The sequence below is a fragment of the Pterocles gutturalis genome, unplaced genomic scaffold, assembly GCF_000699245.1.
Source record: "Pterocles gutturalis isolate BGI_N339 unplaced genomic scaffold, ASM69924v1 scaffold11674, whole genome shotgun sequence".
Lineage (NCBI taxonomy): Eukaryota > Metazoa > Chordata > Aves > Pterocliformes > Pteroclidae > Pterocles > Pterocles gutturalis.
In genome coordinates, this window is record NW_010128321.1 from 29955 (window position 1) to 55921 (window position 25967).

At 43.5% G+C, this 25967-nt stretch overlaps 1 protein-coding gene across 1 annotated transcript in view; it reads left to right on the plus strand.

Annotated features, from left to right (window-relative positions):
* Positions 1-25967, plus strand: part of CTNNA1 (catenin (cadherin-associated protein), alpha 1, 102kDa) — a 48554-nt gene that overhangs the window by 18185 nt on the left and 4402 nt on the right. The window contains exons 4-9 of the mRNA XM_010079583.1: positions 8546-8702; positions 14161-14361; positions 15440-15591; positions 18424-18534; positions 20062-20243; positions 21007-21112. Coding sequence (XP_010077885.1) covers positions 8546-8702; positions 14161-14361; positions 15440-15591; positions 18424-18534; positions 20062-20243; positions 21007-21112 — 909 coding nt within the window. The remainder of the gene's footprint in view (positions 1-8545; positions 8703-14160; positions 14362-15439; positions 15592-18423; positions 18535-20061; positions 20244-21006; positions 21113-25967) is intronic.

Consider the following 25967-nt stretch of genomic DNA (forward strand, 5'->3'; position numbering starts at 1 on the left):
TCCTGCTGAGATTCGCAGCTGCTTCTTGAATCCTTTCAGGTGGCTGTGCTGAATAAACGTGTGAATTAGGCATAAAATACAGATTTAATCCAATGTATCTGCCCTTTTTTTTTTTTTTTTTTTTTTTTTTGCTTAGATGGTATTTTTCCAGGGAGATACTGGATTCAGAATGAGTCAAGTCAATCATTAATTACAATAGTCTCTGGAACTCAAGTGAATATATCCATATCACCAGGAAATAACGATGTATGAAATTTAATTCAAGGAATTGCTGTGGTTGAAAAGATGAAACTGAAATTTAATGCACTTGAGTAAGTCCCCAGGTAACCTCTTAAATAGCTTAGCTGAGTAGTAGCCATTCTGGGAGTAGGGAACTCCTGGTTAAAGAATGATTTTTGCAGAAATCAATCTGCAGAGTTAATTATAAAAGCTGTATCTCAAAGAGAGCAGTTATTCGGTCCCTTGCCACAGCTCGCCTTTTTGAGCCGGCAGCAGGAGTAAGGAATGCGCAACATTTCAAAACTTGCAAGTTTTCCCTAAACAGTTTGTTGGTATGGACAAGAAGTCATTCATTGCCAGTGTCAGCTATGGGTTCAGGCGTTCTCAGGTTTGAAATTGAATTCTTTGAGGAAAAAGAAGGTGGGGAAAATTTTTCATCTGAAAAGTCTCTGTGAAAGCAAGCACTTAAATTTGTTTAGTGTGGCTGTGTTACTGGAAATCAGCTCTTCCTCAAGAGTAACATCATTCTTGCTGTTTGTGAGTCCCCAGCCAATTAGCGCAGAAATTAATGTGAAGTTAAAGACTTAATGTGATATTTAGAGCTCCCTTTTGATGGTGCAAAGGAGCTGTTAGCAAGAGCTGTGAGTGCTCCCCAGCAGCCAGCTGGGTGACTTGTGCTGGGCTGGGTTTAACAGGGAGAAATAAAGCAGCACTGGGGGGTCACTGGTGGTTTTCTTCATGAGCCTTGACTTACAAGCCCGCCTGAATTCGTTTTTTCTTGAGGGGTATGCATTGCTGAAAGTCTGTATATCAAAGTGAAACAACTCTGTCCGGCATCTTGCGGGAGTTACCTGCAGTTTCATGCCTTGCTGGGTGGGGGGGGGGGAACAGTGGGTGAAGATGAAGGAACAACAGCCCTCCATCACTACAAGTTAAATGCTTTTAAAAAAATTAGTCAAGATGTCTTTCATAATGGAAATGGAAAAGTACTGCTGTGGAATGCTTGGGATAGTTGCCTGTGCCTCTGTTTGCCTAGCGGGGTGCTGGGGGAAGTTTTCATTGCCTTCTTGCTAAACTCAGAGCTTGCCAACGATAAATTAGTGAAAGATTTTGTTTATCTCGACTCAAAAACCTGGATCCTTGCTCGTAACTCTTGCTTCCAAGTTCTGTTTCCAAGAAGTACTTGCTTTGGGAGCGTGTGAAAGCTGTTCTGTAACAGCATTTTGAGTTAAAGATGTCTGAGAAGAGAGCTTAACCATAGGAGTGTTTCTGATCGTACAAGCTGTAGGTGTTTAGGAAGCAACAGTGAAAATGCCCCAGTACGGCTCTTGAACGGAGAGAGCATTGCTCCAGCCTTCGATGTGACAGTCTGCTGTCACTTGCAGCTGCTTTTACCAGCTATATGTTGACTTTCTCATTCCTTAAAGCGTCCGTGAAGTTCATCTATAGACTTCTAACCAAATTGCAGTCAGGCTGGGAGTTTTAGAAAATAACTATGGATTAGAATTTCCACCAGGCTGGATGTTTGCTTCTACCAGCAAAAGCTGGAGCCCGTTGCCCTTGAGACTGAGCATCTGCTGGGATGCGGGTTGCAGGAGGGTGCATGACTTGCACCTCCCTGCTGTGGACACGCAAGACCTGATCTCCTGTCTGTTAGGCAGGGCTCGCTGTGAGCTGGTGATGGTTGCCTTTCTCCTCTGCTCTCCAAATTGCTCATCCTTACAAACCTTAGGAGGACACTGGGCAGCGTCTCTGCCTGTCCTTTCCAGCCCCCTCTGCACCTGCCCTAGCACAGACAGCATGTTTGGCATAGCTCACCGTCTGCTGCACAGTCAAGTGACTGTTGCCCATTAAACAGACTCCAGATAATTCTTGGATTAAATTACATTTTTTATAAAAATAAATTGGCTCTTCTCATATTAACATCTTGTTTTAATAATTGCTGTTCCACATCCTTACATTCCAATTCTGAAATGCCTGAAAAGCAATTTGCTGCTTATAGATTTCTGATAAGGCAGATGGTTACATATGCTGGTCACACCTTCTGACACAGATAGACAAAATACCAAAGCATCAGAAATTCCATGTAGGAGTTCCAAATAGCATGAAAACTTTCGTTTAAAAGTTGCAGCATCTTACAGAAACAAAAAACCCTCCAATCCGCCCCCTCAAATCAACCAAACCCAAACGTGACCTGCAGGCTTGCTTTCCTCCATGAGTCCCCAGTTACTGCCAGTTCCCTGGTGGCTGTTGGAGAAGGAAATAACTTTTTTTCTTGCAGTAAAGACTTAATATCAAACAATTGTCCTCTTTTTTCTTCTCTTTGAAAGACTGTCAGATTTTTTGAATGTACCAACTAGCAGATCTGTCTCCAGACTGTTTAATTACAGGTGCTTGAAACATTTTATTGGCATTGAGTAGAAATACTTCCATAAAAAGCTTAACACTTGGGTGGCAGTTTTGTGTCATGCAGGCTTGCTGTGAAGAAGAGCCAGCACAGGGCAGGAGTGGCCATCAAAGAAACAATATTAAAAACTTGAGTAATTACTGATGCATAAAAAGAAGCAAAGATAGGAGAAAGGGATTCAATTCTGTAGAAAGAGGTACGTGAGTGTGTAAGGACCCTGTGTTTTCATCGCAGGCACAGTGTGATCTGTGGAGCACAGTAGCAGAACAGCTTCCAGAAAAGACACCAAGCCCCTGAAACCCCCAAAGCTTCAGCACTTGAAGTCTGTGCAATGCAAAATGAAGCGACACAAATGGACACCAAAACAAATGGCACCCAAATTCCTGCAGTTTCTACATTGCCTAGTACTGTACTATCAGTCCTCAGCTACAAATGAAAATGCTTTTTCCATACACAGGGAAGTTGATAGGATAATTATCTGTACACAATATGTGAATAGTAAATACTTTGATGGTTGTATAAGCTAAGCTGGAAAAGGTCATGTTATCCCAGTAAAAGTGTGTGTCTGGGTGATTACAGCACTGCAGCAACAGGAGTAAATACCTCTGCAGAAATGCCTGCAGTCACTCTCTGCGTAGCTTGCAGGAAAAGAAAGTGCTCAAAGTACATTTATACACTGGGACAAAGTATTGGAAATCAAAGCAAACTTTTCCTTCTTCTTTTGGTGCATCAGCCTCTCTACACTTGCTGGTCACTGCCATTATAGCTGGAGAAAGTGCGAAACAATCTTCTGTATGTTTTGCTTCTGGGCATTTCAGCTCATCAGAGTCTGCAGAGTGCTTTTTGCTGTATTGAAGTATGTAGAGGGTTAGCACATGTAGACATGTGGATGCAAACTTGGGGTTGGATGTAACTGGAAGTGACTTAAATGTCCTGCTCGTGAGCCTTTTTTTTCACTCAGAGCAAAATGCAATTAGGAGCAGAGAAGGAGATATGAGCAGGGTGAACACTGGAGGTAACTGTGGCATCTGGCATATGTAAAATTAAATTATGAGCAGCTTCTTACAAACTGCTAGTAAGCAAGCTATGCTTGCTTTAATACAGAAAAATGTGGGCATTAAAATCCACCTGAGCAAGGGGAGTCCTGGCTGGGCTCAGCTGGTGTGGCAGCTTTGGTGGTAAGGTCATGAATTCATTCGTTGACCGTTTGGAAAGCTGTGATCTGAGAATTGTGCTTTTTCTTCCACCTTACAGCTAGCCCTCCATACCACAGGAACTCTCTGTGAGGCAGCAATAAAATAGAGCAAACGCGAGGCAGCACATGGTGCAATTACCAGTTTGGGCAGGTCGACTGAGAGACATCTGCCACTCAGCCTTGCACTGAGGTTGCTCCAAAAGGCAAAGCTCAAATCATTGCTTTTGTCCTTGCTCCCTCTCGGATCTTCTTCCCAAAGCAGCTTGGTCCTGCAGTCTCCAAGTTCCCGCTCACCCACTCCAGAATAAAACTCATTTTCACATCCCAGCTGGGGCTTGCTTTGTGTCCCTTTTCCCTCTGCCCCTGAGATGATAGCTGATGGGTGGGTGCTTTGTTTATTAGCTTTCTTTTTTTTTTTTTTTTAAACAAATGCAAAGTATCCTGGATCTGAAGGTCTTGGAGCTGCTTTCCAACTTGTTACCCAAATTCCATAAGAAAGCTGGTAGATTAAGATCTTTATTTAAAAACAAAAAACAAGTGAGTTACTTAGGAACAGCAGATATTTTGGTTGTAAAGAGAAGGTGTGTGGTGAGGAGAGGGGAGAGGACTGGGCGTTTGGTTTAGAGCTTTTGAAACTGAAAAACTTCTTGTTGTGGCACAGGAGCATCCTAAAACCAGGTACAGGAAACAGGGTGAAGTCAAACCAGCAGAAAGAACAGTCTGCTATCGAGAGCAAAAAGTCCCTATCAAAAAGACTGAGGCAAAAAAAAAAAAAAAAGTGCTTATAGCCCTTGAAACAGGGAGTTGTGTGGCTTCCATACAGTGTGTGCACTGAGACTCCGTTCAGATACAACAGGTAGGCATTGCAATGCTAAATAAATGGGGTTTTCTTCTCACAAGAGATGTTTCTTCCTTTGGCCACGCCAGCCAAGTGTTCAGAAATGTTCTTTGTAGGAATGCCACCAGGTCTAAGAGCTTTCTTCTAGCCTCTGCTAGTCTTTCAGATGGGGTGCTAGAAAGGTGAGGCTGGAAGCCATCCTAAATTAAGCCTAAAAGAATTCATTCTGGGTGACTCAGTGGCTTTAATTTCTCCACAAGTATATCTCAGGCTAAGGTGTTTTCTGTCCTGGAATAGCTGTGCTTTTTACAAGAGCTTCTGGGCAAAGCAGAGGCAGTCGTGTAAGCCAGGCAGAAGTCACTCTTCAGGGAACCTCAAAGAGTCCTGCCCTGAAAAGATATAAATCTATAAATTCAGTCTGACATCTTGTTTCAATAAGGAAAAAAAAAAGGGGGGGGGGAGGAGGGGGAAGGGCAGGTTCTTTCCATGAAAGACAGAAGAGGATTTGAGGTACAGATTGAGACATCACTTGCAGGTCTTTTGAGTCCCAAGCCTCCCCGATCTCAGGGCGTGTGTTGCCAAGTCCTGGCTGCTGCCGTAGGAAGCTGTGAGGTGGAGGAGAGCGACTCCAAGTAACTTGCTGGAACCACGGTATCGACCGTTGGGCTGACTTGAACACTGCAATTGCTACATGAAACAAAGCACTGATAAAAATAGTGTGTTTTCTTGCCATGCTTCATTTCCTTCTGGATAGTCTCAAAATGTCCCCGTTTGATTCTTTTCTTTGTACGACTTCAGTGAGTCATTGTGATCACAGTGCTCTGGCAGCATTTTGCAAAGCTCTGAAATACAGAATATTTCCCTGAAATTGCCAAATGTTTTACATGGAAGCAGCTACATTTCAGGTAGTCTGGCCATGTTCTTCCTATTTTTTGAACTATGTAGATATATATATCTCCTTCCTGAAAGAGTTACTCATATTCTAAATTAATTTCTCAATGCTTCATGTTTTTTGGAGAAGCAATAATGTACTTTAATCAGTCCCTTCCCCCAAGCATTAATTTTTAGATGATAAAGAAATCATAGTCCTGCCACGTACACAAACACTGAAGAGCCAGCATCCCTGTCCGTTTCCCAGGTCTAAGTGTCTATTGAAAAATAAATCAGCCACTTTGTACTGGATACCAGGCATCGTGTAAGAGCGTATTTACTCCAATAGATAGTTTGCAGGGTTCTGCCAGTCATCCCTGGGACGTTACCCCAAGCAGAGCTGTGAGACGTGTCCAGGATAACCTGCCTGCATAGATGCTAAGCTGTACGCTCATGCTAAGCAGAGTGAAGGGTCTGATCACCCCTGCTAAAAGGGAATGTTAGAACCACTTTGCCTATAAAGCTAGAGTACGTGCTACAAAAAAGGACTGTTGAGCTGTGTCTGCTGTCTTGAATTTCTTCCTGTGTGGGTTTCCCAAGCTGTAGCTTTGTCCCTAGTTCCACAGGGACACTCGATACCCTTCAATTTCCCCGCCAGGTTGGCCTCATCTCTTGCCCTGCTGGCTGCTTTCCAAGTTCCATCTCTGCTTGTACAGGAGATCTTACATGCTAGTTCTGCTTGGCCTTTTTTTAAAATACCTTTGCCTTGGCCATGTGTTTTTACTATTGTAATACACACAAAATTTCCTTTTTTCAGTTGGACAAGCTGCCTGTTAGGAGGACAATGGTGCAGCCTGGGCCTCCTGCATTTGGATTTGGTGACGATGTCCTGTTTGAGTTTCTTGAGCGCTCCCAGAGCCCTCTTATCTGTGACAGCTCCTCCATTACGTGTGGAGAGTTGTTTAACGTGGGCATCTGGGGTTGGACGTGTGCTGTTGACAAAGATTAATTGTTCAGACAGCTGCTGCTGTCCAGACATACATCACGCAGGTACACAGGCCATATGTTCCTTCAGCGTTAACGCTGACCTGTCTCTGTGCTTAAAGGATGTTTTCATATCTGATAGTAGCCAAGTTAGCTAGAGGAAAGCGGGAGAAAGTGTCCTGACCCTTGGTATCACCATCTTTGTTACTAGCAGGATAAAAACAGAGCAGATTTTTGGGAGCGTTGTCTGTTTTACTCTTTTGGTTTCCAGGATGCTGTTATTTGGATTCACCTTCATCAAACTTTGGATATCTAGATTTTGATTGATAGGTGGGTAATTCATTACATCAGTCAGACTGGGGCAAGCAATGGTGTCAGCTAGACTTGTCCTCAAGAGCAGAGGACAGCTTTCCCTTTCTAAAACCTCCATTTCTGTTTGATTTTAAATTTCTGAACATCATATTCCTGGGTGTTGCAAGGCCCTTTTTCGGGGCTTTCAGGACTTGAGAACCATGATGTTAATGGGCAGCATGGCTGCAGCAGGTCTCTCTGAAGGGACATCCTGATCACGGCAGCTGCCTGCACAGAAGGTGGCACTTTGGTGGCTGGCTGGAGGAAGGGAAAGCAGCTGAGGACCCCATGTTCTTCACGAAGGACGGGGGCACGGTGGTTACTGCCGGGTTCAAAGGCGAGTTTCCTCCCCGCGGGTCCCCTGAACAGATTGCAGCTCATGCCAAATAGTTTCTCGCATTTGTCTGTTACTAAACCCACCGAGCTGGTTTTGATTTGTGCCCCAGACAGACTTGCAGCCTCCGTCTCCCGAGGCAGGATGGCTTTTCTGGGGATTTTCCGCAGTCACTGCTAATTTCTAGCATCCCTCGAGTGAATCAGCCTCCTTCTCCTGCCTGATTAATTCAGTGCCATCGTGTTATGTTTGACATCACCATCATTCTCACGTTTAGTGAGTTATATATTGTTTCAAATGCTTTGTGACACTTTTAAATGAAGCAGGCAGAGAAAGTAGATTTTGGAAACCCAGGAACATCTGGTGCTTGCGTGTTTTGTTCAGCAACTTTGTGAAATTAATACGGTCCTAAAGTAGAGAAGAAAAATTACACATTGAACTTATAAGTTAATTAGCTCTAACTCTCAGGTGCTTGGAAACAAGGTTAGGATTGTCACGTCGGCGTGACTGCGGATGGTTTTCTCACACCTGGCGTGTTTCCTGATCATTCTGCTGGAGCATAGTGCAGCAAGAACAGGCTTTTGAGATTGCTTTCTTCCCACACCCAAAGAGACTTTTTTTGGTCATTTAACTGACCAGTTAGTTGGCACAGCATAGGCTTTGTTACCTAGCAGTATGTGAGGCATTTGTTCTGCTTAGAAAAAAAAAAAAAGGATCTGGAGTAAATTACAGTCTTAGGGATTGAGGAAAATTGGTCGGGAGGTGTTGAGGCGGAGCATCAAATAGTGTCCTCTCCTCCTGTTCCCTGGCTAATCTTGCTCTTCCTCAGCCATAGCAGAAATCTTAAGGTACTATGACAGTTGCTGTTAGGGTGTAGGGTAAAGCTTTAAGGAAAAAAAGATAAATACAGAATTCATCCTTAATTTTGTATTTGTATGTTTTCTACTTCAGACCATGTAAGATTAATCCTTTTTGACCTTTTTTCTCAGGTTCTGGTGAGTAGCTTAGGAAACATAGCATCCAGTGTACTAAATGTCATCCTGTCTAAAATATTTAACAACACACCTTGCACTTGGAAAGCAACACCTTTTAACATGAGCTGTTAAAGAAAGGTGAAGCTAGCTTGTGTGAATACTTGCCAAGTGTTTTTGCTCATAGTAACTAACCATAATAAATGTGGAAGCAGGTATGAGTGAGACCAACAGAATAAACACTTTTGTGTTCAAACATCAAGTTCCTGAAAACTTATTAAACTGGCTTTGTTTGCTGTTGAGTTCATTGGATAAACATGTGGAAGCCAATTGTTCTATTAAGGGTATGTTTTAACGACCCAGAGGTGTTTTCCAGGTCATCAACGCTGCACTGGCTCTGGCTGCTAAACCCCAAAGCAAGCTGGCTCAAGAAAACATGGATCTCTTCAAAGAGCAGTGGGAGAAGCAAGTCCGCGTGCTGACGGATGCTGTCGATGACATCACTTCCATCGATGACTTCCTGGCTGTATCAGGTAACCAGGGGGTCCATCTCGGACATAGTCATTCCCATAACTGAGCTTACTCCTGGAAAGGGGTGGTTTCTACCCATCTTCTGGAGTCTTCTCAGGTTTTTGGAAGGTACGATGTTGGTACGCGTCACCTGGCAAGTGCCATCGTCTGCCAAGCAACGAGTGAAAATAGAGCAGGAGGTCTTGGCATGAGGAGAAGAGGTATTTTTATAGCGTGAAAACAGTGATAATTTAGTTCAGCAGAAAAAACTCTGGAAACCTGTCATTGCACTTACAGCGTGCGCGTGCATAAATGTATATATTTACATGTCAGTAGACAGATCAGTTTAAACATAATGAAAGACACTTTATGTCTCAAGATTTTGAATTGCTAGCTGAACTACAGATGAATTACCATCTAGCTCCTGTAGGCAGGCCTCAGCAGTAACATTGGGGGGAGTAGAATATGTTTACTTTCAAGTTACAAACCAGCAAAAAAGACGATCCCTTAATTCCTATGTAAACAAAAGTGAATATCAAACCATGGTCACACAGGATAATTAAATGAAACTGTTCCTAAAGAAAATGTTCTGTGAATATTTTTAACCGATCAGCTTTAATAAAGTTTTTAAAAAAGACTAGAAGATTATTGTAGATTAATAATTTTATTTGGCAAAGTGCTTGCCAAGATAATCTGTTTTGTCAGCATTGTTGACCCACTATTAGATGCTATGACCTAGAAACAAGGGGGACATTTTTATTTCCACATCCTCTAACTCCTCTAGTCAGAGAACATGGTGATAGAACCACGTGAACTGTGTCTGCGCTAGTGTTCACAAATTACCGCTACAAACCGAGGGTCTGATTTTCCTGGTGCAAACAGGCTCGGGCGTCTCAAGTGACCTAAAAACTCTGGTTGTAAAGAGAGATTTCCCAGGAAGATGTGTGGCATCAGAAGTACCAGGTGAACATATCTAGGAAATGTAGACAAAAACTTGCCTGAATTAAAAGACCATATTTGTATTTAATAATTTTTTTAAAAAAAGAAAAAAAAACAAACAAACAACCAAAAACCTCAAGTCACGTTTCTACAGTGAGTCACCTGTATTATCATACATGTTGCATTGTGGTTCTCAGTTCTGAATAAAAACTTTCTTTGCAGTGAGTTAGCAGAAACTGCCTGGGCAATTGTGTGCCCTGGTTCTTTGTATCTGTCTGCGTGCTCATCCTCGCAGCAGTGGTTGAAATTGCACAGCTGCAAGGAGCCTATTTCTGGGGAAATATATTTAGAGAGAATTGTGTGCTCAAGTTCATGGCTCCACTTGGAGTTTGCCCACAAGCGTACAAAGCATTTTAAAGAGAAAAGGCTGCTAGTCGGTGAAAGCGCTGTCTGTGGGAAGCTGCCCGACTGTATTTCACTTACAGCGGTGGCTCAGGGTGATGGGTCGAGCACCCGGAACTGTGGTCTCCATCCTCAGAGGTCATTCAAGGAGATGGGTGCTCTGCTTTTGAGGGGACAGGTTATAGTGTTGGCCCACTGCTGAATCGCTCTGAAGAGTTTCAGGGGCTCGGCAATAAGCAGGGAACGCTTCTTCTGGGGTGGTGACAGGCTGAGTCAGGATCCCGAGAGTTCATCTCCAGTGTCTGCTTGCCACCCTAAATGATGCCACGGAAATGCTGTCGTTTGAGAATACTTAAGATGCTCAAGTGTATTCAGCAAAGATTTGTATGTGCTCCATTATCAAAGAGATGTTAGAAAAATATTAAAGCAATAAATATTGCTTTAAATTTTATTTGTTTGAGCTTTCATAAATGTTTTCCATATAAATGCCACAACTCTAATTCTCCGATAAAAGTCTAAACATGTCTTTGGATAAAATTGCGATGGGTATGATTTATACTAGATTCTGTTTGGGGTTACGAGGATGTTTGTGCACAGTGGGGTTTGTATCAGCTGCTAACTGGGATGTAAGCAGAATTAAAAAGTGTTCTTGTGGGGGGGTGTGTATTTGTATATATATGTGTGTTTAAAAATACCATATTCCTACAGTTTGTTGTGCTGTCCAGCATCAAGTATAGGCATTGTTGTTCAGTTTGTGCTACAGAATTATATTAATTATGCACAAGTAAAGCCCTGATGAAACAGCTGTTGGGTTTAGATAATAGCAGAATATCGTACAAGGTTAAGGACACGTAAATGCACAAGGTTGCAGATAAGCTTGCAAGTGACAACGCTTTATGAAGGGCGTAGCAGGAGAAGGGCCCTGTTGAGTTAGGACAGTGCTCTGGCGGTGGCTGATGGTCAGTGCATGGGACAGGAATAGAAGAGGAGCCCTGCAGACTGAAGGTCTTTCCTCCACGTTCTCCACCATGAGTGACTTGCAGCTCAGGGAGCCCAACATCAGAGGTGCTACCTACTGAACAATCTCTGAGAGATGTTTTTCATTTAAGCTTGTGTTAGTTGCTCGTTCGGCCATTATAAATCGCTGGTATCTCCAGCATGCTGTGCAGAGTTCACAGCTTAACCCTGCTCTATGTGAAGAACCTCCTTGTTTTTGCAGTGTCGCCTGTTTGCTTCATTTGATGTCCCTAGTTGTAGTAGAAGATGGTGAAGAGGTTTTTTCCCTGTTCACTTTCTTTGTGCTGTTTGTAAATGTACAGGCTTCTGTCGTACACTTAGTCATCTCTCTCTTGACGGGAGAGTCTTTGCCTGTTTCATTACTCCTCATTTCAAAGGTCTTCTGTAATTCTTCTCCCTCTTGTCAGTGCCTTCCCCAAGCACTCTGGGCTTGTTTGTGTGCCCACTGTCTCTGTTCTTTAGAGCAGTTGGTGATAGCACTGTGTAATTGTCAAATTCAATGTTCTGAAATTACCTGGATCTCCTTTGAAACTCTCTAAAAAAATCATTCCATTTACTGCCTTCTGTTCCTCTGCTGCTGACGGAGCTTTACATAAGAGACCGCCCATCACAGCAGAGCTATTCCGTCTTAAGAGCCTCCAGATGAATATTGCCTCAGCCTGATGATTGTCCTTCTTCATTACAAGATGAATGCTGTATTTACAAGTGTACAAACACTCAAGTATTTGTCCCATAAGCATGTCTGCTGGCACCGCTGCTTGACCTCGTTCCTCCAGAGTCCCTTGTCAGGAGAGGGCAATTGTTCTAAGACCTTCCGTAGGGGACACGGCAGAGAAGCGGGGTTGTATTTATGCATCTATGGCTTCATCTCCTGACTGTTGCTCTTAGGTTTTGATCTCCTCTGGCCCCTAGACTCCCTTGCAGACTTAGGATGTTTGGAAAAGGATTTCTTAATCCCTTTGATGGGGAGGTGGGTGGAGGTGGAGGGTGTTTGGTGGGGGTGGATTGAGGACTGACAGTTGTGGGGGACTTGTAATTCTGTTAGCTTTTCACAGTTGTTCATATTTCCTTGTTTGTTCTAAAAATCATTTTTATTGGAAGAATGTTGTCTTTCCTCTTACCTCATTGCCAAACCACACCATTTTTTTCCTGTAGGGAGAAAGGACAAGATCCCTTTCCCCTTGCCTGTTATGTTCTGTTGCTGTGAGATTTCTCTCCAGCCCAGCAACAGGAAGGCTGTTAGCTCTGATGCAGGACGGCGTTATCACGTCCCTAAAGGTACTGGCACAGAACCTGTGTGTCAGCATTTCCTGGGCTCTGCCACCCCAGCCTCAGCAGATGGCATTTTGTGCCAGCCGCTTGTGGCCCATATGCCTGTAGGACAGGTAGCGGTGGGTGTACGTACAAGCACACAGAACAGTGTCAAATCTGATCTGTTATCATCCAGCTGGAGAGTATAACCAGAGCGGATGCACCTGACAGTCCCGTACTTCCCCGCGGCCCCGTGCAGACTGCCCTGTGAGGGATTCTCTTTCCACAGAAGCGTCTTTCTGGCAACTTCGCATCCACAAAAGACATTAAATGATCAGCAGGCATTTAAATATTCAACTTCATTTTGTCCATGCCTTTTATTAAAGTTCCTATAATCCAAAGAGGCTTTTAAATGGTCTGTGGCTTAATCTACTTGTTAAGGATTCAAGCAATGAACAGTCTGTGTTTTTGCCTGACGCCGATGCTTTTTCTTTTTACTGTTGCAGCTTGCAGGGATGTCTGTCTCTTGCTTTAAATAACAAAACTCTGTGTGCTTCTCGCTGCAGCTCTTGTGCCTTGGCTGCCTGCTCACTGACTTGTCAAATCACTAATGAACCTGTGCTTCTCTCACGGCCACATCCTGCCCTCAGCTGAACTTGCTCAGGCTGAGTTGCTTCAGAGGTATTCACAAGTGTGATTTTTGTCCAAGTTGCTTACAGAAGTCTCCTAATATTGCACCTGGCTCTGTTAATTTTATGTAAATTAAGCATAACTCTTCCAGCAGCAATCCTTGCAGCCAGTTTATACAAATCCTCTATCAGTCAACTCAATGTGCTTCTCATCTCCACAAACTCCTGCAAAAATGGCTCTTTTACTACCTGCGTAGGGAATAAAAGCCACTTCAGTGGCACGGATTGGCAGTGTAGCATGATTAAGTCAATGGTAAGTAACGCTGGAAACTATTCTAAGTGACAGAGCAGAAATGTTGCCAGGGTGGTTTCTTACTAAGCAGCCCAAATGCTGATGTTGGATGGTGATGTCAAAGCGTTGGTACTGATAGATCAAAGACGTCTTTAACAGTCTTTGGAAGACCTTTTAGGTTGGTTTTCCCAAATGAAGATCCCAACCTCTTTAGGCATCTTCAGAAGTCTTTTAGGGGTTTTCACTTATTTTGGGCCTCTTGGACTTGATAAATGGGAAAAGATATCTCTGTATATGAAAAAAAAAATGTGTATTCTAAAAGGAAATTACAGACAGAGGTCCTGGCTTTACTTTCTGTTTTCTTAAGAGGCAATGAGTAAGTACTCTGTCGCTGGAACGCTTTCTGCATAAATCACCACGTTACGTGTCTTAAATATGAATGGAGGACTAACAGTTCAATATTCTCTGATGGTATGTGTGTGGTTGTAGGAAAACACTATGTAGGAGGCTAGAAAGGTACAGCAAGTGCCCCGGTCTATTAGAGCGTTGGGTGGATTAGGTGTGGCACTGGGGAGGTGCCCCATCGCCCCACGCATGTGGAATGCCGGGGGAGTGCCTTACAAATATTTGGAATAAGGGCTTTGGCTGTCCAGGGGAGGAATATGGAAAGAAACGTGTTAGAGGAGAATTCAGCTGGGTAAATTCTGTGGGTAAAAAAAGAATACAAATGGGGCAAGAAGTGTGGCTGCCAGTAGGTGGATGGACTGATGGGTTTTTTGACACCTGGTTGGGAAGGTCAGCTGTTTGCCAGTCATAGCAAGCTTGAAAATTAATGCTTTACAGCATCTGGCTGGAGGTTTATAGAGCAGGTCACACTGAGAAATTGCAATGCTGATGACTGCAACAGAAAAGAAGATATTACCACCTAAATCCTCCTTTTTTTACCACCAGAGAATCATATTTTAGAAGATGTAAACAAGTGTGTCATCGCTCTCCAAGAAAAAGATGTTGATGGCTTAGACCGCACAGCTGGCGCTATTCGAGGACGTGCTGCTAGAGTTATTCATGTTGTCACTTCTGAGATGGATAACTACGAACCTGGAGTCTACACTGAGAAGGTGTTGGAAGCAACGAAGCTACTGTCCAACACAGGTAAGAGCTGGTTACTCCCAAGATCCCTGAATTCATACTGCTTACAGGCATGCAGGCAACCGGATAATAATGTACCTGTGAAATCTATTAAAGACTCCATTTACATACCATAATGAAAATCAGTGGGGGTTATTTGCAGAGCTGTTGCAAAATGAGAAATGTAATTTTGCTGTGTTGACTGGCTTAAAATTCAGCAGTGCACGAGGTCTCCCTGACTGAGCTGTAGGAAGCTAAAACACGGGGGAACGCGTCCCCAAACAGTGAGTCAGGGCTTGAAGTCACGCTGGTCATCCTGCAGTGCTGTACCAGGCTCTGCCAGCGTTCAGGATCCAGAAAGAAGATTTCTGCCACATTGGCACAGTAGAATGAATTCTGGGTAATAACTTAGGGGAAATTTTGCAAAATATCTTTCTAAATGTTAAAGAAACATTGCAGATTGTAGTCCTCCAGCCCTAAACAATAAATTAGGGTGTGATCCTGGGAACTAGCTGGTAACATCCACATAGGGTAAGGAATGATTGTGATTGCTTCAGTGAGCGCTGTGCCAACTGTTAGTTGTTGGTTTTGCTTTAATTACAACTTTGATGAAGAACCAAAGGTGACACTGAAGAAACAGAGTGGAAGCGGTTCTGTGATGTTCTTCCTGGGGTGCAGCGAGTCACTGAAGTGCAGCAGTGCCATCTGCACTCCTCCAGTGCCTTGTTAAACGTGAGCTCAGTGGTGGTGGTAGGTATTGAGGGTTTTCCCCAAAAAAAGTATGTACATCTATAGGGAATACTAAACAAATGCTTAGTATTTTATCCCATAATTTCTAACTGCTTCCCAGGTGTCCGCTTGTGATAAATGTTTCACTGTCTAAGGGGAAAAAAACCAAGTAGCAGAAGAGTAAGCAGAAATTGAAGTGGACACAGCTACAGTTTTGGTGTCCTTCTGTACCAATGTTTTGAATGTAAATGGAGCCACCGCAGAGTTTCCGGTGATAGTTGACAATGAAGCACATGCACATCTTTTACAGGAGTGTGTAGCAGAAAATGGCATTAGGGTGGGCACTGACATATTATTTTGTGTCTTAATTCAGTTATGCCGCGGTTTACTGAGCAAGTAGAAGCTGCTGTGGAAGCACTGAGTTCAGACCCTGCTCAGCCAATGGATGAAAACGAATTTATCGATGCTTCGCGTCTGGTGTACGATGGAATACGAGATATCAGGAAAGCCGTACTGATGATCCGGGTGAGTGTAACTTCTTAAACAGCCTTCTGGTTTTCCGCTCCCTTTCTCCCACCTTTATTGAACTGACGTGTGTCGGTTTTATTGAGAGCAGGCAGCGTAAGATTTTCGTTTAGCTCATATTAACATTCTGAGTGTGAAAAACTGCTAATCACTCTGTGGAGTACTTCAGAAGTACGTTTTGATTCAAATTCATTAAACAGATCTGAGCATCTATGATAGCCAGAGTTGTGATGCTAAATACCCGTCACACATCTTTTGTAATATCATGTTAATGCCTTGCCTGCTAATGCGCTAAAAAAATCCATGACCTTTGATTTAACACCAGCAAGTGGATTCTTAACGATAGATGCTTTTTGATGATTTGAGAGCTCAGAAATAAAACCTGATGGCTCTTTATTAAGCAAATTTTGAGAATTAATGTTAGTCAAAAACAGGTTTAGATGAGTTCAGTCTGTAGTTCCTAGAGCACGTAATTCATTAATTGGCTAAACGCGGTAAACAGGGACCAGTTCACAGAGGCTTTGTCTCTTCTGTGCAGGGAGTGTGACTTGGAAGTGCTGATTTCTGGTAGGTCAGGCAGCATCAGTCTGGAAGGAGGCACGGAGGGAAGATGCAGAAGGGCTCCTGCAGTTGATTGAAGGGATGCAGAAAAGAAAGTTCTGGTTGAGGCTGACCTGTGGGCATATTTCTTGAATCTTAGCGTGGTACAAATGGGCAGAAGCCAGACACGGCAAAAACAAACGTAGGGGTTTTATTCCTTTTTATCTTGTTACCCCTTGGACTCAAATGTAAATGCCTTGCAGAGAAGCTGTCTTCATTTTTCAGAGTGGTAACCATGGCAGAAGCAGTTCGGTGATAAGTAAATTAAGGACGTGCAGCCCCAGAATATCTGTGATTATAGTAACCATTGCAATAGCATCTTCCGTGTTTGCTGCTTAAAGCAAAGAATCTGATGGAAAATCAGAAGAAGAGCTGACAAGCACATATGTGTTCTCCATATATATATTTTTCAAACTTAAGCTTCAGATTTCTAGACAGCCAACGTTAGATGAAGATATTGGTGCCTTCCTGCTATGCAGACAAACTAATTTGATTCACCCCCTGCTAAAGTCCTTGTTATTCAGGACATGAAAGTATGACTGCCAATTCCACGTCGGCAGTAATTAGCTGAGCTGGCCATGCCAGGAATCCTGACGTTTCCCCTTGCGCTGCGGCTCTGGTGTCAGGGTGCCACAGCTTTATTGCAGCTGCCAGGAGCTAACGGCAGCTCACTGGTGCCACATCGGTGACCTATAAAAAAGTTAAAATGTTAGGATTTGTTGTCTGAAGGACTGTGAGATGTAGAATGTATTTAGGGTAAGAGAGCCATCCAAACGGAGGTGCCAGGCCACCACTTCTCCAGGGCTTTGCCTCAAACTGGACCCCGCAGAGGGACACAGCTGAGCTCGGCTGGGCCAAAGGAGCTGATTCACTTGAAACTTTGTCCAGTGGCACTTGTTCTTTTCAGGAACCAGAAAGAAAAGTCACTCAAACAGCTAACTTCTGTGTTCATGCAGTGTATTTTCAAAACTAAAATCTTACTCTATCTGTACATTATTGAAGTGAAGCTCTTTTCTCCCTGATTCCCAGGAAGCTCTCATCACCCCCCAAGTTTTTGCCCTTGGTGACAGGCTGAAAGCCGGAATTACACTTTGTGTACCCCAGGTGGTTTGGGCTTTAGGATGGAGGGGCAGAGAAGAGGGCTTGAGAATCATAAACAGTTTCTAAAGATGCAGCAGAACTGTTTTCTTTATTTTGTTTTTAATTTCTTAAATATTGATGCACTGAGCTAGTTATTAGTGTACACCCTTATACTGATTTTGTGGATAGACTCTGTTCTTCAAGGCATGGAGAGGAGATGGTGGCTGGAATACCCTAGGTCTTGATTGTCAGCATAGTCACCTTTGCTTTTTGGCAACTATATTGCATATCCATCTTTATTTGAACTCTATCACAAGATGTCTCGATTGGAGAACGAGTTTGTAAAATTCAAATAATGGAAAGAAATCTTAAGAACAGGGACTTTATTTGCATCTTATCTGTTAATCACCATTTATTGCATTTGTCAGTGAAGTTCTTTGTTGATCCAGCTCTGCAAAACTGTCATGGAATGCCACTCTAGGCAAAGATGTAGTATTTTGACAAACATGCTCTTTAAACTTGATAAGCTTTATAAAAAGTTTGCCAGCTATAGACTGGCAGTAGCAAAAATAAATCCTAGGCAAGCACGAACTAGGTCAGATGTGTTTAGCCTACAGCATAAAAGCTGGCCCTTGCTAGCTAAAAATTTTCAGCTTTTCCTGGGGGATAAGAATAAATTTCGATACATTTTATCTGTTGTTAATTTAGTCGATGCTTTGATTCATAATTGTGCTAAAGACGACGTCTGTGGTTTTGAACCAGGCCTTAAAGCTGGGTGTAATTTTAGCTTCAGAATCTCAAGTGAAGCTTTTACATTTAACCAAGTTGCAAAAATACTGTTCGTTTAGCAGAAACTTTTTTTCCTGTGTTTCAAATCTCGAGTGCCTTAGTGTCCTGACAAATCTCAGATGTTTAGTTACTGGGATGTAATTCTGGGGATCCCTATGGTGTTTAACAGGAGCAGTCAAGCAGATATAATCACATGTGTTCACAAGCTGGAAACAGTCCCTATATTTACCTTTTTGTTGAAAACATGGAATAATTTTTACCTTCTCTTACTTCCGTTCTCTCTGCTTGAAAAACAATATTCTTGTTGATTTTTGGAGACACAAAATCTATTGTTTGACTCTGACTGAACTACTCTTTCCTCAGACTCCTGAAGAGTTGGATGATTCTGACTTTGAGACAGAGGATTTTGACGTCCGAAGCAGAACAAGTATTCAGACCGAAGATGATCAGCTCATTGCTGGACAAAGTGCGAGGGTAAGGAAGAAATCCGAGCATTACAAAACTGTGACCTGCCTTTAAGAATCAGTTCAACTTGCTTTGAAAAATCCAGGTTAAATTTTTTAGGAGTAGTGAAAATGCAGGATCAGAAAGCTGGCATTCTTTTGTTTCCAGTTCTCTTCTGAAAAGGAGGTTAACTGAAATGCGGCATGTGTCGGTCTGATGAACATCAGAAACGGCTGTGGTTTATTTTGGATGTTCTGAAAGATCAAAATCCTTTTAATACCAATGAACTACTTTATACTTTGACATTGCAGACATTGTGGGCGCTGCCATTTAATTGGGGTGAGCTCCTGCAGGGAGATAGGGGGCAAATTGTTCCATTGCACTGATGTTATTTTCAACAGGCAAACACAAAGTTTGTGGGCAAAAAATAGATAACTCTGCGGTTCGGGCATTTTTTACAAAATGTCTTCCCACGCAGATGTTGGTGTGCGTTTGGCCACTGAGAATTTGATCAAGGCAATGTTGAGAGGAGCTCGAACATGAAATCGTTTGAACTAACTGCGCTTCCTATGACTGCTAAAAATGAAAGCATTGATAGGCAATGTCATTAATAATCATTAATAGGTAGGAACTTGAAATCAGTACATTGAAGGAAAACCAGGCCTTACCTATTGTTTTTATTTGACATGTCCCCTCTTGGATCGATACCAATTTACACTCTTGGGAAAGTGCCACGAAAGATTTCTTGTGAAGGCTCTTCTAGCGTGAGACCAGGCGACATGTAGTTGCGCCTTATTTATCAAACTTCTGCCGTGCTGGCTTTGGAATTAGACTGAGAGTGGTTTTTATGCTCTCCTTCCTTGTGCAGGCACTCTCTATTCCTGTATCCCTCCCTCCCCCTTTATTTAAATGCAGACATTGCTAATTTACCTTTTGGCACGGCTGCTGCCAGAGGCTTTTTTTGCTGAAGACTCCTTTTCACCTGCTCCTGGAGGCACGAATGCTCCTAGTATTTATGAAGGCAAGGGTGCTGAGTCTCATACAGGCTGTAAACCTAGTCTAATAGATTTTATTCAGGAGCAGGCACATACTCCTTATTTTCACTTACCCTTTCCTCAGTATGCATGTTCCAAAACAGCACATCTAGATTTTCACAGGAAAGAGACTCATAATATTTCTTCTTTGCATTGCAACCCTGAAAGATACGCAAGTGGAACTTCCTTTTAAAACTCTTAATTTTTGTAGAAAAGGCAAGTCCCTCCTCTTCATGCAGTTTTTCTTTGATCAATGGTAATATCTGGCAAACTTGTTCAGTGTCTAACAATTTTGTCATGCAAACGCCCGTGTTTCAGATGTGAACTTGTCTTTCTGGGCACTCTTTTATCAGAACTTCGGTTCAAAATGGAAGGAAATTGTTCTGTAAAGACTCTAGGTAGAGGATTGCTATTAAAGTTTTATCCCCCATCTTCATGACTTAAATTGGTTATTAGTGAAATGTTCCAAAAAGCCTTCTACAAGCAGTGGCATAAGGCAATGTGAGAAAACTCTCTCTTTCAGGCTATCATGGCTCAGCTTCCTCAGGAGCAAAAAGCTAAGATTGCAGAGCAAGTCGCAAGCTTCCAGGAAGAAAAGAGTAAATTGGATGCTGAAGTTTCAAAATGGGATGACAGCGGTAATGATATAATTGTTCTGGCAAAACAGATGTGTATGATTATGATGGAAATGACAGACTTCACCAGGTGAGTCTTTTCAATTTGTGCACACACCACCTTCTCTCAGAACTGGCTGGGATGCTCATCTTGCAGTGTAATATTTTGCAAGTACTCTTAAGAGTCTTACTTCTTATAATTTCCTTTAAATGTCACCTATTAAAGCCCGTGTATTAACTCGGGAGATGCATCACTATGCGGTGACCGGGTGGTAGTAACTGTTTAAATTGATCTATAGATACACAGCAGTTATTGCCTGGCTTTCTTTCCTTCTTAAGGGTGATTTTTGTCCCAAGGAATATAGCTATAGATATTTGCTCAGTTCCTTACAACATTAAATTCTGTGGGCTTCTTGATATTGCTGTACTGCTGAAATAGTTCCTGGTACAGTTGTTTGTGAAAGAAAGAGAGGGGTTTTGATGCCTTTTGAAATTCATTTGCCAGATTTTACACAACTCTATTTTTTAAACTTGATGTTGCATTCCATGAAAATTGAAAATCTGTCTTCTGAAATGTTATCTCTTATCATCATTAGGTTGCTTAAAACAGTAAAATGTAAGATGTTTTTATTCCTAGATTTAATCTAAATGTGGGGAGGGGCTGGAAAGGGAAAACTGTCTTGAAAATGAAGGTGCCGTAATGGTTACACCTGCCTGTCTCTGTGCAACCTTATTAATGCAGCCTGGGTGAGGAATCACTTCCAGTACTGTATGGAACAGGAGGAGTAAAGCAATATATAGTTCACTCTTCTGGTTTTCTGGCGCTAAAAGGTAGACTCTGTTCTGTGTTGCAGAGGTAAAGGTCCACTGAAAAATACGTCAGATGTGATTAGTGCAGCCAAGAAGATTGCAGAGGCTGGGTCGAGGATGGACAAGCTGGGACGGACTATTGCTGACCATGTAAGTCACAATTGATTTTCATAAGCCTCCAGCACAAATGAGCAGTAGGAAATCTTTTAGTACTGCAGACATGATGAACAGCAGAAAATGTGTTTAGTTTTGAGGTTTGGTGTGGTTTTTTTTTTTTAAACTGCTTTTCCAGATTTGCAACTGGGAAATTCTCGCCTTTTCTTCCTAGCTGCTCTCCTGCCACCCTAAGCAGTGTGAGCAGCTAAATATGTCCAGCAGTAACACGAGCAGCTCCTTGGCTTTAATCAAGCATCTACCATTTTGAGGTAGCAATATGCCAGCGCAACTTCGTGTCACATAGTATCTAGGCCAGTTTCTCTAACTGAACAGGGCTGAAATTGAATTTGTGTCGCTCCTGTCATGCTCAGAATATGCCCAATACTTCCCAAAGCAATGATGAGACTGCGTAGGCAACACCATAATTATTTCACGTGGCCTATTTCACAACCTTTAATATTAGTTTTTGAGGCAGCTTTTTACTAGTAACAATTTTCAAATACCCCATAGACTGAATGGTGAGATTGTCAGAGCTCTCTAGAATTTTTTTGTCTAGTTCCAGTTTGAGCAAGGCATGTAGTGACCTGAGCATTTTCTACGCTGTCCCAGGCTGTTGTGCATGTTGTGCTGTAGGTATTTGGAAAGAATTCTATAGGATTGAAAGGAGTATGGGCCAGCTCAGGGTTTATGCAATGCATATGCCTGTCCTGAGCCACTTCAGAAACTGGTTGGGCCAAGCAAACATGCCTTTGGTCTCGGTCCACACCCAAATTGCAGAGAAACATCAGCATTAGTAATAATATTCTGCCTTCAAGAGAGACCCTGAAATGCAGGTAGGTTAAGTCTGAGATCGTGGACTAAACTTCATTTTGTGCAGCTGTCGCTTGCTTTTCAGTCCTCCTCTGAATGTAAATTCATAATACAAGGCTTCAAATAAAACCATGTCACTTTGGAAGTAAATCTTTGTAATGCAGATTTCTCTTTAAATGTTGCATCCAGAGGATGTTGTCTTCACCCTAATTTATTAATGGTGCAGTGAGAAAGGTTTGATGGGAAGAGAAAGTTGAAAAGTGCTTTTTAAAATGGGTCTCCTTACTGTGGCATTTGGACAACCATATTTCTGGCAGAATCAGGTGTGCTGCTGCTGTAGGTAAATGAAGCAAGGAGCAGTTTGTGTTATAGCTCTCGGGGGACCCCGGGATGCAGGTTTACAATGCTTTTTTTCTTAATTTACATGTTTTATGCAAACTTGGCGTACGGTTTTCTGCACCAAGCCATTTCAAAATATAGAAGAAAACTAAATGGCTCCTTTTAGTAAAAGTAGGGTCCTTAAAAATGTAAAAGATTAAGCACGTGTTTGAAGATAAATATGAGCAGCACTGTACAGTTAGTCATTCTGACAAGACTATAGCTTTTTTTTCCCCGACTCCGTACCCTACCAATACTTCCAGCTTGCCTATTTCATTAGATATGCTTACATACTCTTTAGAAACTTGTAGTGATCTGTTAATGTAGAAAACTCTGACAGTTACAGAGGATGTACAACGCAACCATTTCAGCGGAGCACTAATGCCTTCCTCTGCCTAATAGGGGCTTTTAACAAATGGATGGGGTTTTATGTCCTGTTCGCCAGGTGACTCCGGGTGATTCATGACCCCTCGTGTTAGTGTGTCAGGAACTCCCTAACTCCTGCCGGCAGGCAGTTTTACAGCACATTTCCTTTGAAACCATAAAAGCTATTATCTGAGGTATTTCACGTCTCTTGAAAGTGTCTAGCCATCAGCCGGCAGATTTTCCCAAAGGTGTTCCATCTTTCACTCAAAGCAGCAGTCTGCTTGTTTTGAGTGGGGAATATGAAGAAGTTATGAGTACAACACAAAGGAAGATGATTTGCAGCAAGACAATGATTCTATTATTTTTTTTCAAGGTTGAAATACATACAAAGCAAAATAAAAATTCTGTTGCTTTTTCTCTTTGATAGTGGTGGGAAGTTGTATCAAGATCCCATCACTAAATTGAAAGGAACTGGGGGGAAGCATGCAGATTGCCCCACTTCCCAGAAGAACGCTCCAGCAGGCTCTTGCCTGGTCCATGACTGCGGAGGCTGGTCTGGGGACATGTTCCAGGCACAGGCTGACAGCCATCCTGGGTGACAGCCGGTGGCACGCATTGCCGCGTGCCTGTCCTGCTGCAGTAACTGCTTCCCCTAAATGCCTGCTTCCAGCTTCTCCAACCAAACACTGCTGAGCCCAGCTGGTACCTGGGGCTGGCGGGGGCAATTTATTGAGTTATTGTTGTTACCCTGCACTGGAGGAACAGCGGGAGGAAGAGAAGTCTCTGTGGTTGCTTGCTGACCCCTACAGACACGTGGGGATGGGGGTTGTCTGCTTGTCTTAGTCAGCACACACCCAGGAGAGCTCTTCTATCTTTCCCTGCCCCTTTTCTTTGCAAAAAGGGAAAAAAAGGTGATTCTGCTTCTCCGCAGGTTCAGCTGGGGTGGGAGGAAGAGAATGTGCATGTGTGTTTGCTCTGTCTGGGATGGATCCTGGATTGGACTTGGAGCAGCCAGCTTCGCTTTTGCCAACAACCACTGTTGGGTCTGTGGCAGCATCTCACGTTGGGGGTTTTGGGGAGGTGGGGCTGTCCCCCAACACACATTTGTTTCTGTCTGCAGTGAAGCTATCTGCTGTGACTGTGTTGTGGGAATCCTCCCAGGAGAGCTCTGCCGGCGGGTTTTTTTTTGTGTCTGTGGCTGTTGTGGGTTAATACAATAATGTAATCTTTCTTAATCAGTGTTGAAATTGTTGCCTTTTGGGGTTTTTGGTTTTTATCTGAGTGTTCCTGCGTAGGAAAGGACAGGCTCATACAGGCATCCGCAGTGCCTTTTGTTGATGTTCTTTTTTATCTTGTGTTACATCTCTATTCAAACATCATCTGTCTTTGAACCGAACTCTCTATTCTGCTCGTAGAAATAGCACACGCAGTATAGGACGTGGTTTTCCAGCTCATGTCATGTTGATATATACAACCGAATAATATTTCCTATTCCACTGCTTCCCCCACTGATGGTTTGCCGCCTCCTTCAGCCATCGGTAAACATGCTGCAGCCTCTTTCTTTGAGAGTGTCTTTCCTTAAATGGTTTCCATAAACTCACAACCCATAAAGTACCTTGAATTGTTTAGCGGTCCTTCTGATGTGCCGTATTGTGCATTTGTCAACATTCAATTCAATCTGCCGCTGTGCTGCTTGTTCACTTTGTTAGATGAGCTGTTGGGGAGATGGAGAGCATTTTCCAAAATGGTAATTTCAGCTTTTCATTAGCTCTTTGGCTGATGCTATTTGTGGACTTTCTCTAAAACATCTTACACTGCTGACTAATATTGATTAGCTTAAAAAATTAACCTGCAAGCTTTCCTGCTTTGTTATTCACGGTTCTCACTTCACTGATGGAAGCCACATGCCTACATAAGAGTTGTAGATACTTCGGGTGTTTCCATGAGCTTTCCTTGGGAAGAAGAAGGTGATTTCTGTTAGTTTATGGACCCACAGGGTGACATGCCCGTAAAGCCATCCAAACGTCCACAGGCTGCGTTACACAGCCTGATCTGCTGCTCCCAGCTTGCCAAAAACCCTGTTGTAGTGCGCTGTGCGTACGTGTGTGTGCTGCCTTGGATCCAGCTCGGCCGCCTGCCCCGCAGAGGCACCTCGATATGCAGCACAGAGTGCACCTCTTTTCTCTCTGCCTCGCTGAAATACCACAGTGGCTTAAAACCCCACTTGTTCTGACCCTGGAAAAAACAAATGTATGTATTAGCTACACTCACCTTCCTCTCAGAGTTAAGTGTCTGTTTTGGTGGATCAGTTACTGGTGTGGGAAGCAAACGCTCCGTGTGAAGGTGAGCGGCTGTGTGCACACCACTGCTGGTGCAGCACAACGCTCTGCTGCCGTCTCCTTTTGTGCCGGTTCCTCCTTCCATCGTGTACAGCTAGAACGGTAGCTATGGAGAGAAGGTCTGCAGTGAGATGGGGGCTCAGACCCCGCTGCTGGCACCCCAGAGGGGATTTTACCTTCCTCTGAAAGGAGAGGAGAGAGCGTGGCCACGAACAATGAACCTGAGCTGCAGGGAAGCTTCAAGTAGTAAATGGCTGCTGCAGTTAAGGTTATTCTCCCAAGCATCCCGTGCCTGTTAGGAATCTTCATTCGGCAGTCGGTTGTACCGGCCAAGGTACTAGATGCGATGGGGTTTTGCTGTGAGCAGGGGTGTGTGGAGAAGAGCTCTGCAGCCTGTGCAGTTCTGGATCTTCGCAGGGCCAGGGCGCTGCTTAGAGCAAGATCTCCTTGTCACATCTGACACTGGTGAATCACGGTGGCCGCTGGTGGTTTCTCTGGAGTTTTTGGTGCTTGTCTGGAACAGTGCCAGGCTTCTCCGGGACGAGCGGCTGGTGGGGCAGACCCGCAGGTGCCGTGCTGCCCAGAGGGGAGAGCAGAGGGTGCTGTGCCCTGTGTCCGTGTGTCAAGCCAAACTGTGGGGCCAGGGAGAAGCGTTTGGATTCTGTACACAAGTGCCTGTGTGGGGTGGGTGCTGGAAAGCCTGCGTTGAGTGAGAAGGGATTGTGTACCCAGACCCGGGGTGCTGGAGATGTCAGGCGTCTCTAGATGGGGCGCAGACATCCAGGAAGGATGGAGATCCCTGCGGGGTCTGCCAGACCATGGCAACAACATGTTGTCCATAATATCCCCAACATCCCTATTGCAGTAGCCTCCGCCACCATGAACATATCCCAGCTGGTTTAAAATCTGTTGTACAGGCACTGCTCGCAGCACAGCCAGGGACGGCAGGAGGCACG